Source organism: Melozone crissalis, unplaced genomic scaffold (genome assembly GCF_028551555.1).
Source record: "Melozone crissalis strain CALT ecotype California unplaced genomic scaffold, PUWL_Pcris_2 ptg000132l_1, whole genome shotgun sequence".
Lineage (NCBI taxonomy): Eukaryota > Metazoa > Chordata > Aves > Passeriformes > Passerellidae > Melozone > Melozone crissalis.
This window is the reverse complement of record NW_026535905.1, coordinates 4779510-4794843: the sequence shown is the minus strand read 5'-3', so window position 1 is coordinate 4794843 and position 15334 is coordinate 4779510. Positions and strand designations below refer to the sequence as shown.

The window sequence follows — 15334 nt, the reverse complement described above, 5'->3', positions numbered from 1 at the left end:
CATTCGTGTGTGTGTGTGTGCCATGTGTGTGCTTAAACTGACTTTATTTTCTCCCTTGTAGGTCTGCAAAGACTTGGGATGGACAGGCAGCAAACCTCCAGACTAATCCTTTTTTCCTTCTCAAAAAGCTTTCAAGGAGCTGGAGGCTGTAAATAGAAATATTTCAATACTGGGGAAAAAAAAAGGAAAAAGTATATTGAAAAGATCAGGGAGAAGTGTAAGCAGTAATACCAGCTCATTTATGGGAATGCACTGCTTGCCAGCATTTGCTAAATGTTCATTTATAGAGGGATGTTTGCCCATTCGTAGGAGAATGCCTGGTATTTTGGGAATGACACATTTATATAAACACAGTGAAGTGTGTCTGTCTGTCTGTCTGGTCATGGGTATCCTCTCCCTGCTCCCTTCTCTGCCACATCCCCAGTGCTTCCCATCAAGATCCCAAAAACACCCAGGAAAACAGTGGCAGCTGCAGTCCTCACACTAAAAAATGACTTTTTGTGCCATCCCATCATCACTGTAAGGTCTCAATTCCCTTCAAAGCCAATTAGCAGGGGAAAAAAATTATTTCCCCACAGAAGTTCCCATTTCTTCCCATTTTATTTCCCCACAGAGCTTGCAACATCAGGCTGGTTTTGCAGAGCTGGAGAACATGCAGGTGGTTGTGAGTCTGAGTTCAGTGTAAGTGCTGGGATTTGCTGCTGGGAGGAAAATATCTGGACAAAATCTGCTGGTATTTGTGCAATAATTGGTCCAGTTTGTCCTGCATCAAGTAAAGGGTGTTGAGACAGGGCCAACTCCAGAAATCTTGTCCCAATATGCACTCCACAAAAGAGTTAAAAAACAAAAAAAAAAAATTCCAACTTGCCTCCTGTTCTGTTTTCATTTAATGCAAATTAGAACATCAGAAAGAAAGGTGACATTCTCCTTGCTGTGCCTGGCAGCCTGTAATCTTCCCACCTTTAGTGGGATGAGCTGGATGTGCTGCAGGCACTTCCATGAAAGGGTTTGAGGCGCAGTGCTGGTGTGGAGCAGTTTCCACCCAGGACACGTTCAGTGCCATGTTTCCACCCCTCAGAACTTCCCATTCCTGTTCTTCAGTTCCCTGGCTTGAGGCATTTCCCCTCAGATCCCTCCTCTGCCTCCATCACCCACATGTCTCCTGCTCACGGCTCAACCTGATGGTTCCTCCTTGGGGCTCATTGTCTGAATTTTGATTAAACCACTCTGAATTTTGGAACCAGTGCCTGCAATCCACGGCCAAGCAGAGTTTGGGTGACCATGTCCTGAGCTGCCTGGTCAAGGTCGGCTTGCCATGGCTTCAGCTCCTGGAGTCTCCTGGAAGAGGCCGTGGTGCCCTCCTGAGGAGTGTTCACACAGGGAAAAACCCACTTTAATTGTCATTACTTAAACACAACCAAGGCCATTGTTGGCAACCACCAGAAGTTGGATGCATGAAGCATGTGGGAATTCCCTTGGGAGAAGGATCACGAGTGTGACCCTGACTGGGGAGAGGATCCCTCTCCTTTAGGGAGCTCCAGCTGCACCTCAGCTCCACTTCAGCTTGGACTCTATGGGCAGTGGAAATGCAAACTTCCCAACTCAGCCATCCCACCTTTCCTGAGCCACATCACAGGCTGGCTGAGGACACTCATCACAGAATCACAGAATCATTATGGTTGGAAAAGACCTCTTGGAATCCAACCATCAACCCAGCACCACCCATTCACCATCAAACCACCTCCTCCAGGGCCACATTTGCAGTCTTTTGAACGCTTCCAGGGATGGTGAGTCCACCACTGCCCTGGGAAGCCTGGTCCAGTGCCTGGCCACCCTTTGAGTGAAGAAATTCTTCCTAATATCCTGCCTCAATCTTCCCTGGCACAACCTGAGGCTGTTTCCTGTTGTCCTGAGTGAAGCCTCTGGGATGCATTTTTTTATCCTGCGTTTTTTGAGAAAAACAACGAGAGCAAAGAAGGGGACAGGAAGGTTTTGGGGTGACTGACACCAAAAGGAGCTGGTTTCTCTGTGTGTCACAGATGGATGTTCACTAAAGCAAGGTGGGTTGCAAGTGTTTCACTGGAAAATGAAATGCAAAATGCTTCACAGGATGGAATTAGAGGAGAGAGACCTGCACACCCCCTGGCAACAGTGCACACATCTGGAATACTCCTCTGGCCTAAAACCAGGTGATGTGGGAGGGCCAAAGCTGTGGCCACTGCAGAGATGATGACTGAGAGCTGGGATCCCTCCACCTTGCTTGGGAACACCCCAGTCTGCTCTCCTTCCAAAGCCAAGGCCTCGTCTGGATGTCCCATTCAGGACCTCCAGGATCCCAACCCACCCACATAAAGGATCAGCTGCCAGCTCCTGCTTGGCAGGGCCCTTCCTGGCTGCTGCCTCTGGATGGAGACATGACCACATGTACTAAGGCAGGGTTGGCAACTTTTGGGATTCAACCTTTCCATTAGGTTTCACTGTGGTGTTTTTAAGGCAAAGGAGACATCCTGGTTTCCTTTAATTGCACAGCTTCTTCCAAAGCCAAAGACAGCCATCCACCAGAGGAGACAGCTCTTGCCCTAAGGTCATATCCACACCTTCTCCTCCTGCTGTGGCTTGTTAGAATGGGATATGCCATTGGCTCTAATTTGAGGAACCCACAACCCCACAGAAGGGGCTGAGCTCCACGTGGGGGATGCTTGGACAACCTTTGGGCAACTGCATTTAATACCTGACCGCTGCTTCCAGCCTGCCTGACAGACCCACAGGTGGTATCCCTCCATGTTTCTTCTGGATACCTCTAAAGAAACCATCGACAGCTGCCCCAGAGGCCTCAAATATCTGTTTCTCTCAGCCCACAGCAGTCTGTTAAGTCATGGGTTTGGTAGTCGATGGTTTCTGTGAAATCATGAGGGATCCCAATCGAGACAGACTCCACCTCTGTCTTGTAGGTGGCTGTGGCCGCCCCTTTGCTGGATCCCCCCCGGATTTTGTTGGAAAGGCTGTTCATCTTCTCCTTCAGCTGGGTGGACGCCGGCTTCTGGAAAGGCGTCAGCATCTTCCAGCCCTTGAAGCTGAGCGTTCGCCTCTTACTGCCCCTCTCCTGGAAGGAGGAGTTAAATATGAAGGAGCTGTTCAGGGTGTTAATCCTGGGCCGTAGGTCAGTCTCTGAGTCCTGCACTGAGCTGTTGATGGAGGCCCCTCTCCAGTGGTGGTCGTAGACCCTCCAGATGGGCCGGCGCCGCCGGCGGCACTGGCACTTGAGCAGCCGGATGAACGCGCGCTTGAACTCCTTGCTGGAGCACGGGTAGATGATGGGGTTCACGCAGCTGTTGAAGTATCCCAGCCAGAAGATGATCTTGAAGACGATTTCTGAGGGCTTCAGGGACGGGAAGAAAGAGCCTTGGGAGAGATTGAAAGGAACATGGTTAGAGAGAGTGGAAGGATGTGGCGGAGTAACGCGATAAGGTATCATGGGTTGACAAGGAGGTGAGTTTTCTTGGGAAGTTATAGCCAGGCTTTGCTGGGACCACTTTGCTCAGTTCTCTGAGCTTCCTGGAGGATGGTTTTCCTCCAGAAGAAAGAGCCTTGGGAGAGATTGAAAGGAACGTGATTAGAGAGAGTGGAAGGATGCAATGGAGTAAGGCGATAAAGTGTTGTGGGTTGACAATGAAGTTGACAAGGAGTTTTCTTGGGAAGTTATAGCCAGGCTTTGGCTGGAACCTGTCACAGACATCATTTATGAAAAATCCTTTCCTTAGGATTTTTCCTCCTGAGAAGCTGAGAAGCCTCAGGAACAAAATGTAAACATTGATTATCTGCTGCTGTGGAATGCAACAGGTGCATCTGTGATTGGCCCATGTGGGACATTTGTCACAGTCCAGCTGACTTGGACAGAGAGTCAGAGCCACAAGCCTCTGTTATCATTCTTTGCTATTCTATTCTTAGCTAGCCTTCTGATGAAATCCTTTTTTCTATTGTTTTAGTATAGTTTTAATATAATATATATAATAAAATAATAAATCAGACCTTTTGAAACATGGAGTCAGATCCTCGTCTTTTTCCTCATCCTAAGACCCCTGTGAACATGGTCACAGAAACCAGTTCTCTGAGCTTCCTGGAGGATGATTTTCCTCCAGCAAACAGCCCAGGGAGCTTTTATGTAGTGTCAGTCACAAAGCTGGTGGTTAATCCAGTCTGGAAGAGGGGACATGTGTAGAAAAGGCTGATGGTGTGGTGGTGGTGAGACCCTGGAATATGTTTTCCAGAGAAATTGTGTCTCCTCACCCTTGGAACTGTCCAAGGCCAGGTTGGATGGGGTTTGGAGCAACCTGGCCTAGTGGAATGTGACTTCCAGGTAATTTACTGCCTCCAGACTTATGGACTTCAGCATAAAAGTATGGCCACAGCCCTGTCACCTGCACTGAGAGAAAAGCAGCACCCCTTCACCTCCTCCTCGTGTCTATTTTGGGTCATCAGTGTCACACACCCTCTGTTCAGATTCTGTGGTGATGCTAAGGGAGGTTGTTAAATTGGCTCAGACAATATCCACTGCCCCAAAGCTTGTCCTTGATACTTTAAAACACTTTTGTCCACTCTGTCCCTTCTTAGGTTTTTTGCAGATTTTCCCGGTGTTTTTCTCAGTGAAAAAGCTGGAGATATATTTTTTTTGAGCCAGAAGATGTCAGTGTTGCTCCCACATGGCCTCAGAACAGCATTCCCCACTTGGATCTGAAATAACTTTCTGACTCAGCCTTAATTTCTTTTAATTTTAGCTCCAGATGACAAATCATGCCACCATGTGACTGAGCGTTGATTTGTATTTTAGTAAATAACATTAACTCCAAATATCATTATTATTTTCCCCGGCGCTCCTAAGCCTGGTGTCAAAACAGTAAAACAGGTGCCAGGAGCCAGAAATTCATGACTGACACTACATAAAATCTCCCCAGGCTGTTTGCTGGAGGAAAACCATTCTCCAGGAAGCTCAGAGTACTGGTTCCAGCAAAGCTTTTGTACACCCATCCCTAAAAAGTGGAGAAATTTCAGCCAGACTCAACATTAGGTACGTAGGCAGCTCCACCACGGCTATGTGGGAGAACACAGACACATCCCAGCATTGTGGGCAGGCAAAGCAGATTAAATATCTGCTGAAGGCCCACCCAAGGCAGGCAGGAGCTCAGGCTGGCTGTCAGTGTGTGCTGAAGGGGGCATGGAATGAGGACAGTGAGCAAGACTGACATCTCTGTGCTGGGAAGACTCAGGGCCTTCCTTGAAATGCAGGCATTTGCAGCTGAATGAGCAGCTGCTGGTGGTGGCTTTGAATGGAGCAATGGGTTGGGTTGGAAGGGATCTGAAAGATCGTCTTGTCCCAAACCCCTTGCCATGGGCAGGGACATCTTCCACTGTCCCAGGTTGCTCCAAGCCCTGTCCAGCCTGGCCTTGGACACTGCCAGGGATCCAGGGGCAGCCACAGCTTCTTGGGGCACCCTGGGCCAGGGCTCACCATCCTCATAGGGAAGAATTTATTCCCAATATCCCATCCAACCCTGCCCTCTGTCAGTCTGAAGCCATTCCCCCTTATCCTGTCTCTCCATGCCCCCATAAATAATCTCTCTCCGCCTTCCCTGTCAGCTCCCTTAACACAGGGCTCAGTTCTGTGGGCAGTGACCCCACCTTGGTTGTTCCAGATAAAAGGAGTTTATTCTCCTGGGGACAATGCTGAGATTTCCAGGTGGGCTGTTGGAATCACCAGTTTTGAATTTAACCCCACCCTGAGTGACAGCCAGGAGCTCTGAACCACCCCACTGCTGCTGGGGCCATCCCCCTTTGCCTTCCACACAACATCTCCAGTCTTCACCCCACCATGGCTGTACCTTCTCCCTTTTTCACTGTGCCCCCATCCCACCCCTCTGGACCTACAGGAACCATGGATGTGCCAGGAAATGGGACCTGGGAAGATGAAGGACTTCACTGAACATGCAACCCTGCTTATTCCCTTGCCAGGGAGAGGTTTCCTGCCTCAGTTTCGCCACAGAGAAAGGGTTAATGACCAGGAACTCCCCACAGTGATGCTGTGAACCCTGTTTGCAATGTGCTCTGGGTTCTCAGAGGAGCTGCAGCTCTGTGGAGCATTTTGTTTTCTTAGCTTCAAGAGAGAGGAAAAGAAAACAAAAAACTATGGTAACAAAGCAAATAAAAGAAGGGTCTCTTTTTAAATTCAGCTGGTAATTACTGCTTGAGCCAGGCTACTTAAGAGATTGGTGCTTGCCTAAACAGCCTGATGGTTGCTAAAATAATAATTTCTATCTGGTGTTTAGCACTTCAGGGCACAATGCAGTTCCTGTACTATGTGCTTTGTCTTTTGCATCCAGATAGAAAACACGAATTGAAAAGGAAAAGAAGCTGTGAATTCTCTGAATTTCAACTCTGGCTGGTTTTCACCCAGCGAGAACCTTGTGTACATATGAAGACAAGGGGCTCATTAGCATCCTCATTACCATGCAAATTAGCATGCCCCTCGAAGGGACGTGTCCTGAGTGCAGCCACAGTTCCCTCATTCCCTCACCCTGGGATGAACAGAACCGGGCAGGGAATCCCCAGAACAGCTCCTCTGCACATGCTGGAGCATCAGAATCTGATGGGCGCTGGGAGGCTGAACATATGAGGATTTGAGAGTTTTTTTTTAAGGAAGGAGTAAAAAAATCTAATAAATCAGCTCTTGCTTTAATGTACTCAAATATGCAACAACACTTTGAGGGGTTTGGGGCTGGGCTTTGTGACATTTTCTATATAAATAAGTGAAAGTCAGTACTGAGTGATGGACTCAGGAAACACAGAAGTATGTGTCCAAGGTCAAGAAATGTGAATAAAAGATCAGGAATAGCAACACAGAGTGAAGCACCAGCACTTCAGTCTGTTATCTCGGTGTAAAAGCAATTTTTGGTGATCTGGCCCCCAAAGCATCAAGGGCAGTACCAGGCAAAATATAAGAACAGGAAACATGATTTCTATAGGATCTGTGTCACAATCCAATAGGAAACCTGGTCTAGTTTAAAGAGGAACTTTTGCTGAGCACTCAAAATGAGCCCTCTGGGCTCCTCTCATGGGCATCCAGCTCAACACCTCAATGGGTGAGATAGTAGGGGTTGGTGACATCCACCTTAGGGACAACCATCAGGATTTATAATAAAAAATAATGCTGAGGTCTAAACAGTCCATCTGGGGATTTTATTCCTTCCATCATTTTATAAAAAGTTTATCCCACATCTTGCAAGATCTGAATCTGACAGAGCTGGGTCAGGGCAAGGGCAGTATGTCCTGTTGTAACCCTAAATAATTCCTGTTGTAATCCTAAATAATTGTCTTCAGGACCATTCAGAAATTAAGAAGGCTGTAGGTGAGCTCAGGAAAAGCCTGCTTGCAGCTTGCAAAGTGACTGAAGTTATAGACTAAATATGATTTGAAAATTGAACTTCAGTTTTCTGGTGATGTAGAAGTTGAGCCAATAAAGTATGTGCTCATACCATTTTAAATTTTTTTTTTTTTTATTGTTGCTTGGTAATGTGTTACTTGTTAATTTTTTTATTTTTGTTACTTGTTAATGCTCATATTTGGGGAAAAGCAGGCAGGTAAAAATCTCTGGAACCATAATGGGCATAATTCCCAAAACTGTGACGCTCTGTGGTGGGTGGCAGTGGATGCAATCTGCCCTCCTTGAATCCAAACACATTTCCCATTTTTTTAGGTTGTTTGAGCTGACACAATCTCATGATCTCTCCTCGCCTGCCCTTCTCCACCCTGCCCTCCCCATGACTCACTGGAAGGTGATATCACTTGGATTGTTCAGAGCTGCTGGTCCCAGTGTTCAGTGCTCAAAAAAATAAAGCAAAACAAGAAAAAAAAATATGCACCAATGCAAATGGAGCCAGTCCAATCTAAATTCTGGCCCTGGCTCCCAGAGTACAGCCAGAATTCATGAGCAGGCTTAGCTGGCAAGGGCATCTTTGCTGTAAAAGGTCCCTGCTTTGCAGCATGTCCTGAATAGTCCATGGAGCAGGAATGCTGCAGACATGGGAGAGGTGGGAAGAACAAAGGGACAAAGTCCCAGTGCTGCCCCAGCTTGGAAATGCAAGGACCAGCAGGACTGCTCAACACTGGTAAAGGCGTTGCTGTTGCTTGGTGTGGGCTTTGTATCAGGAATGGGCTTGCACAAAAATGGCTTTTGGAGAGCTGGGCCTTACAGGTGCCATCACAGGAGAGGAGGGGTGAAACCTCCCACAGAAGAGATGGATTTTACTGGTGCCATCACAGGAGAGAGAAGGTGAAACCTCCCACAGGAGGTGGCAGGTGAGCAGCTAAGAAGAGGACATGGCTCATCTCACAGCAGGTTGCTCAGCTGTGGATGTCCCTGCAAGCAGGAGGTAAAAGTTGATTGGCCAAACTCATGGAAAATTAAAAAAAAAAAAATAAAATAACAATGTGTGAACCACTCTGTTTCTGAGCTAGGAAGCTCCAGAAATCCATCTGTAGGATCAGGAAAGTGGTGGGGACAGGTGTGCCATCACCTCAGCTTTTCCTGGATGTGCCTCAAAGGTTCAGGAGGGGATTGAGAACTGCCTTGGGAGGTATCAGAGCAGCAGTTCAGAACTGCAGCTGATAGAGAAAAATCCCTGGCATAGGAGGTACCACAGCTGCTCACTGTTGGTCCTCCTGGCCAAAGGAAGCCAGAGAATCATGGAATGGTTTTGGCTGGGAGGGATCATAAAGCCCATTTAATTCCACACCTCCCACCATCCCAGGTTGCTCCAAGCCCTGTCCAACCTGGCCTTGGGCACTTCAGGGATCCAGGGGCAGCCACAGCTGCTCTGGGCACCCTGTGCCAGGGCCTGCCCACTCTCATACTCAAAAACCTTTCATTGTATCCAACCTAAATTCACCCTCACTCTCTTCCTTCTTTTTTTTCCTGACTCTCACAAAGTAAATTATAAGAACCATGAGCTGCCCCTTTCTGCTCAATCCCCAGCTTGCATCTCCTTTCCAGCTCCTTCCTAGGCCCCCAGGATGGACAACCTCCCTGGAGCAGCTGCCAAGCTGTGGGAGAAGGGGCTGAATTTCAGCAAGGACTTCTCCCAGTGGTGGGACGCAGATTCTGACTGCTCCTTCCTGACCTTCTCCTCTGTTCTCTATCAGCCGCCTCCACTGGGTATTCGTAGGCATACCAGGGTCCCTAGAGGGTTAACACCTCCTCGGTGTGCCTTGGAGTGCTCAGGGAGTTCACTGCCCTGCTAGGATGGATCCAAGAGCTACTTGGCCTGGGGAGGAGGACAGCGTGTTCACAGCCACTCCAGCATTTTCCCTGGAGGACGATGGCATTGGGATATCGGGTGGAATTCCTCAGGCCTGTCAGCCCTCCAGCCAACCCCATAAACAATGTCACAGATAAGCAGCAGCTTCCCCATGAAAGCCCCAGTGAGCTGCCTGCGTGTCTCCCTGCTGCCTGTGAGTCCAGTTTCTGCATCCTGGTCTGGCCCAAAGAGAAACAGGGAGAAGTCACCACTCCCCTGACCACTGCTGACCTTCCAGGCAGTGTTTGGTCCCAGGTCATGGTTGGAGAGGAGCTCCTGGAGAGGCCCTGGCCGTGCCAAACCTGGTGTGTGGGGAGGGAGGGAAGCTTTAGGTGTGATGGAGATCAGGGAAACTTTTATCTGGCAGATTGCAAAGGGAGGAGAAACCAGTCAAGGGCTCTGAAAAACACCAACAATCCCAAGCAGGATCTCAAATTTGAGATTTGAGTGTGGCTTGTTGTCACCACATTTCTCTTCCCAGAGAAAAGCAAGGCACAATTCTTCTCAAGAATATTTCTGAGATTCGCATTCTCTGAACCTCAGAGAAAGGAAAAAAAAATTTCTTATCATTTTCTGTGTGTGTGTTTGTCCAAAATATGAAGATTATTTACCCAAAATGATGGGGTTTTGTTTCCTTGGCCTACCAGGGCCTATCTTGGCTGACAGTCACGAGAGTCAGAGCAGTTGTGTGCAGAGTTGAGTATATAGCAAATTCAGTTTAGATATAATGTAACATAATGTAATATAGTATAAAATAATATAGTATAATAAAGTAATTAATTCACCTTCTAATACGATGGAGTCAAATGCATCCTTCTCTCCCCTCATCGGGGATCCCTGCAAATACTATAGTTTGTGTGTCAGCAAGAGGAGGAGAAGGAATCAGAGCCTTGCTCAGGTCATTCACTGTCAATTCATGTCCCTCAAACCTGTCTCCCAACATTTAAGAGTATGGTCCTAGTGATGTCCCCAAAACTTTTCTCTGAGGTGCTGCACATCAGTAGGACTTTGACCAAAATTGCCCTTTATTCCCCTCAAATATCGGAGATGATCTCAGAGTAATCCTGGGAATTTGGACCACTGGTGGGAGTAATTGGTGTGAGGATGTTTATGAGGCATCAAATTTCTTCAAAATTGTGCCTTTTGTGTGAATCACCTGCCTGAGTTCAGGCACCTGAGCAGGTCCTGGGGCTCCTCTTACAGTCACTGTCTTAGAGGGCAAATTTTGTGATGACAGTGGGGTGATCCATCCCATCCTGAGTGTAAGCCACAGGATGGATCACAGCAGTTTCAGATGACTGGACTGACTCCTGGCTCATCACATCATCCAAGGTTACTCCTGATAGATTTCATCCTCAATGTCATCATCATCAGACCTCAGAGAGGTCTGATGCTCTCTGAGAAGGTGCCAAAGCTTCCCACACACCAGTTTCTCCCCTGTGTGGGACAGGACTTTGATCACAGGAAGAATTTCACCAGTGGAAGATGAAGTGAAAAGCCACACAGGTTTCTCTACACTGAAGCCACACAGGTTTCTCTACACTGAAGCCACACAGGTTCCTCTACACTGTCCCCTGACAGAAACTTCACAATTAATTTCAAGAATTGTGAATACTGCTAATTTGCTTAGCGTGGTCCAGCCAGACCCCTCCAGATTAATTTGGTCCAGGGAACAATTTCCTCCAGAGCCCATCCTCAAAAAAAAATAAAAGGAATTGACTCTGCAGCCCCCCAACATTGCCCCAGCACACTGTGCTCCCTTAACCACCTCCAGATGCCCTGGTGCCACATCACAGGGCAGGGAATGCAAAGCTTCTGCTCCATGCTGCAGATCCAGGCTGGTGGGCTGCCACAGAGTCCTCCTGCTCTGCCAGAGATCCTGAACTTCACAAGGCAAGAATTTGGCTGTAGGACCACGGGGGCACTGTATGGGGCACAGGACAGGCTTTGGGCAAGATCCTGTGAAGTATTTGCTCTGCTCTGCTCTACAGATCTTGCTCCAGGGCTTGAGATCATAAACTGCCTTTTTTTCCCTTTTTGTTTTTTTTTTTTTTTTTTTTTACAGTATAGCTGCTCATAGTTTGATTCCTGACCAAGTTATAGCTAAACTTTGTAATTTGCTGAATATTATTAGGAATGCGATTTTTTGATACGAGGTGAGGGGGACTTAGAGTTTTAAAACATAGTAATATATATGAAACAGAAGTTTTAGAGCAGACACCAGTTATTCCTCTTTACCTTCTTCTTCCTTCTTCATAAATTTAAGTAATATTTTGTAATTAGACAAAAAAGTCCACATTGCAGACTTCAAGTAATTAGTTATTAAGTTAAAAGTAAAAATAATTTATGTGTAATTTCTTAATTAAATAGTTTAACCTTAAAGGACTTTATACGAAAAAATAGTTAACCATTTTGTACCTTGTTAATAAAAGACTACAGAACTCACTGCTGTGAAACTATAACATGGATAAGAAATAATAAACACCTAAGTCTGAACACAAACTGTCATCTCAAGTACCTTCAATCCCAGCCTCAACAAAAGTAAAAAAAAGAAACGCTGTTTAACATCTCCTAAGTGAGCTGGATGATGGGATCAGGTATATCCTGGTGAATTTTCCTGATGATATTGATGCCTTGTGAAGGGTGACCTAGAACAGAGACTAGATGGAGTTAAAGAATAAAGCAGGGATTTATTAGGAGGCCTCAATGGATCCACCTTGGGCAGCACAAGAGCCCAGCCAGGGCTGCACCCAAGATAAACCAAAATGGTCACAAAAATGGACAACAGGTCATGGGGTCTCTCACTTTTATAAGTTCTGCTCCATTTGCATATTGGAGTTAATTGTCCAATTCCAGCTTTAGCCCATGCAGTCCCATCCTGCTTGGTTTTCTCTCTCCAGCCCACGGTGTTTGTGCTTTTGGGCTGAGATTTGGATCATTTGTCCTTGGTCCCCAGCTGGAGCAGGAATTGTTTTGTCTCCCTGCTCTGTGCACAGAGCTCACCATCCCCTCATATGAAACCCAGACCCCCACACTAAAGCAGCACAGAACCTGAAAAATAGAAAAGCCAAAACCTGAGGCATCAATACCAAACAGAATGAGGAAGTTGACACTTCAGGAGTGGGGGCCACCCGGCAGGAAGACCTGCATCAACATGAGCATCACCAGCAGAGATGGAGAAGGAGTTATGCCACTCAGTGGGTTCAGTTTTGGTCCCCACCATGGAAAAAAGATGTGGGCAGGCTGGAGAGGGTCCAGAGAGTGGCCAGGAAGATGATCCAAGCACTGGGAAGCTGCCATGTGAGGAAAAGCTGAGAGACCTGAACTTGCTAAGTTCTTGAGAAAAGAAGGCTGAGGGGGAGGTTTTATCACAAAGAAATTGTGGCTCCCTTTTTACAAGGAGTCACCTGGAAAAGATGAGGGGTCATGGGTACAAGTTATTCCTGGGGGTATTTCTATAGCACACAATTTTTCACCATGACAACCATTAGCCATCAGAATAATTTACCCAGGGAAGTGGTGGATTCCACTTTTAGGATTCAGCTGGACATGATGCTGGACCATCTTGTGCAGATCGTGCTTTTGCCAAGAAAAGTTGGACCAGATGGTCCTTCAGGTCCCTTCTAACCTGATATTCTGTCATTCCATGAGTTTTCCCTGCTTCTTGATTTTTAACAGGAGCTCTGTGGACTCTACTCAGGCAGAGGGAAGGGAGAGAAATTCTGACACCAGACCTGGGCTTGGATACTGCATACCAAACTCTGTAATAAGTCTTTGAAATGGTTAAGGCAATGATTTCATGGCAGAATCACAGAATGCTTTGGGTTAGAAGGGACCTTGAGAACCATCTAATTCCAACCCATACCCTCAAATCATTCTGCTCCATCCAATTCACTTCAACACTGCCCTGGATTGGCCTTTTTAGCTGCTTGTTTCATCCTCCAAGAAGAAGGCCCAAGAAGGGCAGCAGGTTCAGGACACAGATACTGCTGAATAAAGCATGGTCAACAGGAAGATGGACTTTGAAATTAATCATAAAATTAAAAGGAAGATGAAGATGTAGGCATTTGACATCTGACTTCTAGTACAGACTCCCTTAAAGGTAATATTTTTGCAGTGTTCCTTATGCTTGGGAAAGATATATGTGTGTCCAACTCCCTGCTCCTTGATTCACAAATAATAGCCTGACTCCAGCCCCAGAGGGGAGCTTAAAACAAATCTTAGAATCATGAGACTCAGCAATAGGACATAAATAAAATTAATGAAAAAAAAAATAAAGACAAGACTGACCAGCCTGGCAAATCCAAAGGGAGATATCAGGAAGGCTCTTATTTACCAGATGTAAATGAAGAAAAAAATGTCTCCTGAGAGAAGGAAAATGTCAGGGCAACCGAGCTGCATGTCAAGAGCTCTTGTCCTGCTGTCTGGGTAGGAAGGAGAGTGGGATCCATGTGCTGATGTTGGATTGAGCACGGCTGAGATCCGTGCTGGGATGGCTCACCAGGGGAAACACGCTCAGGGCAGCCTTTAAAAAGAAAATTTCCATCTGGCTTGGGATCTGAATGAACACAATGGCCTTGTGGGGTTGCTAAGCTCCCTCCAGGGCACAGCAGAGCTTGCCCAGAGAGGAGCACTCCTGGGCCTCTCTGTGCTCCAAACTGGAGCATCCTGAGCTCGTGCTGTGCCCGAGCCTGGGAATCTCTTCCCTGAGCACATTGTGGGGAAGCACAGCCAGGATCACCAGCTTGGGGAAAGGAAACATTTACAGACAAGCTGACTTCCTACTTGCTGCCATCTCAGCAGGAATAAGCCAGAGGTAGAATGTCTCATGGGCAAAAATCCAACAACAGGCATTGATTTTACAGGGGCAGTGATAAGATGAGGGGAAATGTTCTTGAACTGAAAGAGGAAGGATTTAGATGAGTTACCAGAAAGAAATTCTTTGCTCAGGAGGTGGGGAGGCTCTGGAACCACTTGCTCAGAGAAGCTGTGGCTTCTCCTTCTCTGGAAGTGTCCAAGGCCAGGTTGAACAGGGCTTGGAGCAATCGGGGATAGTGGAAGATGCCCCTGCCCATGGCCAGGACTAGAATGAGATCTTTAAAGTCCCTTCCAACCCAACCCATTCCATGATTCCATGACAAACTGTTAATCCTCAAATTTTCTTGCTGGCTGGCTCCCTTATACTCTAGTTTTCCATGAACCATTTACCAGGCCTTCATGGACTGTCAAGATCTGGAGAGCACAGTTTGGGAATTACAGTTCCAGACTACTCCTTGCATTTATTGACAGTGATGCTTTGTGGTGAGCCCTCCAGTTGCCTTCTACTGTTCAACTCCTTTTAACACCTTCCTTAAACCTCCCTTTGCAAGGAACTGCTGTTCTTTGGTGGCTTCTGCAAACACAAGTCTGGCTTCCACTCACCCCCAAGATAAAATGTCCCTTTTCTATCAAACTGCCCCCTCCACTCTGCTCAGAAACATTGGGAATGCATAATTTTTTTTTCCCAAATGAAAAGGTAAGCTTGGGAAATCCTGTGGAAAAGGAATGGAGGGGAATGATTCTCAAGCAAGCCATCCAAGTCTTGGAAAAGCCACTGTGTTTGCTGGGTTGGGCCCAAGACTACTCTTTGTTTTTCCAACTCAGAAGTTCTTTTCTCTGCACTTGGTTTTCTAAGAATGTGAACTCACCCGCCCCGTCCTGTTTACGAGCTCGTAAATATGTAGATCAGATTTGGCTGCAGGGTAGGCCTTGGAAGGGCTGAATCCTGCTGGGAACACATGGCATTTTATGTTCAGCGAGGCCAGATCTGCGCTGCACAGAGGAAAAAGCCAATTTTTCATTGGGACCAACCCAGCTCAGGGGAAAATAATTGAACCCAGCGCAAGAGGCGCTAATCCCGACTTCAGTTTGAAGCTTCAATTTGAAGCTCAGGGTGAGCAGAACTCACTGGGGCAGCTGAGTGTGGCCAGAAACCCCAACAGAGGTGA

At 47.0% G+C, this 15334-nt stretch overlaps 1 protein-coding gene across 1 annotated transcript in view; it reads right to left on the bottom strand.

Annotated features, from left to right (window-relative positions):
- Window positions 1–2093: 2093 nt before the first annotated feature.
- ADRA1D (adrenoceptor alpha 1D) overlaps window positions 2094–15334 on the bottom strand; it is a 42934-nt gene continuing 29693 nt past the window's right edge. The window contains exon 2 of the mRNA XM_054293198.1: window positions 2094–3402. Coding sequence (XP_054149173.1) covers window positions 2834–3402 — 569 coding nt within the window. The 3' untranslated portion in view covers window positions 2094–2833. The remainder of the gene's footprint in view (window positions 3403–15334) is intronic.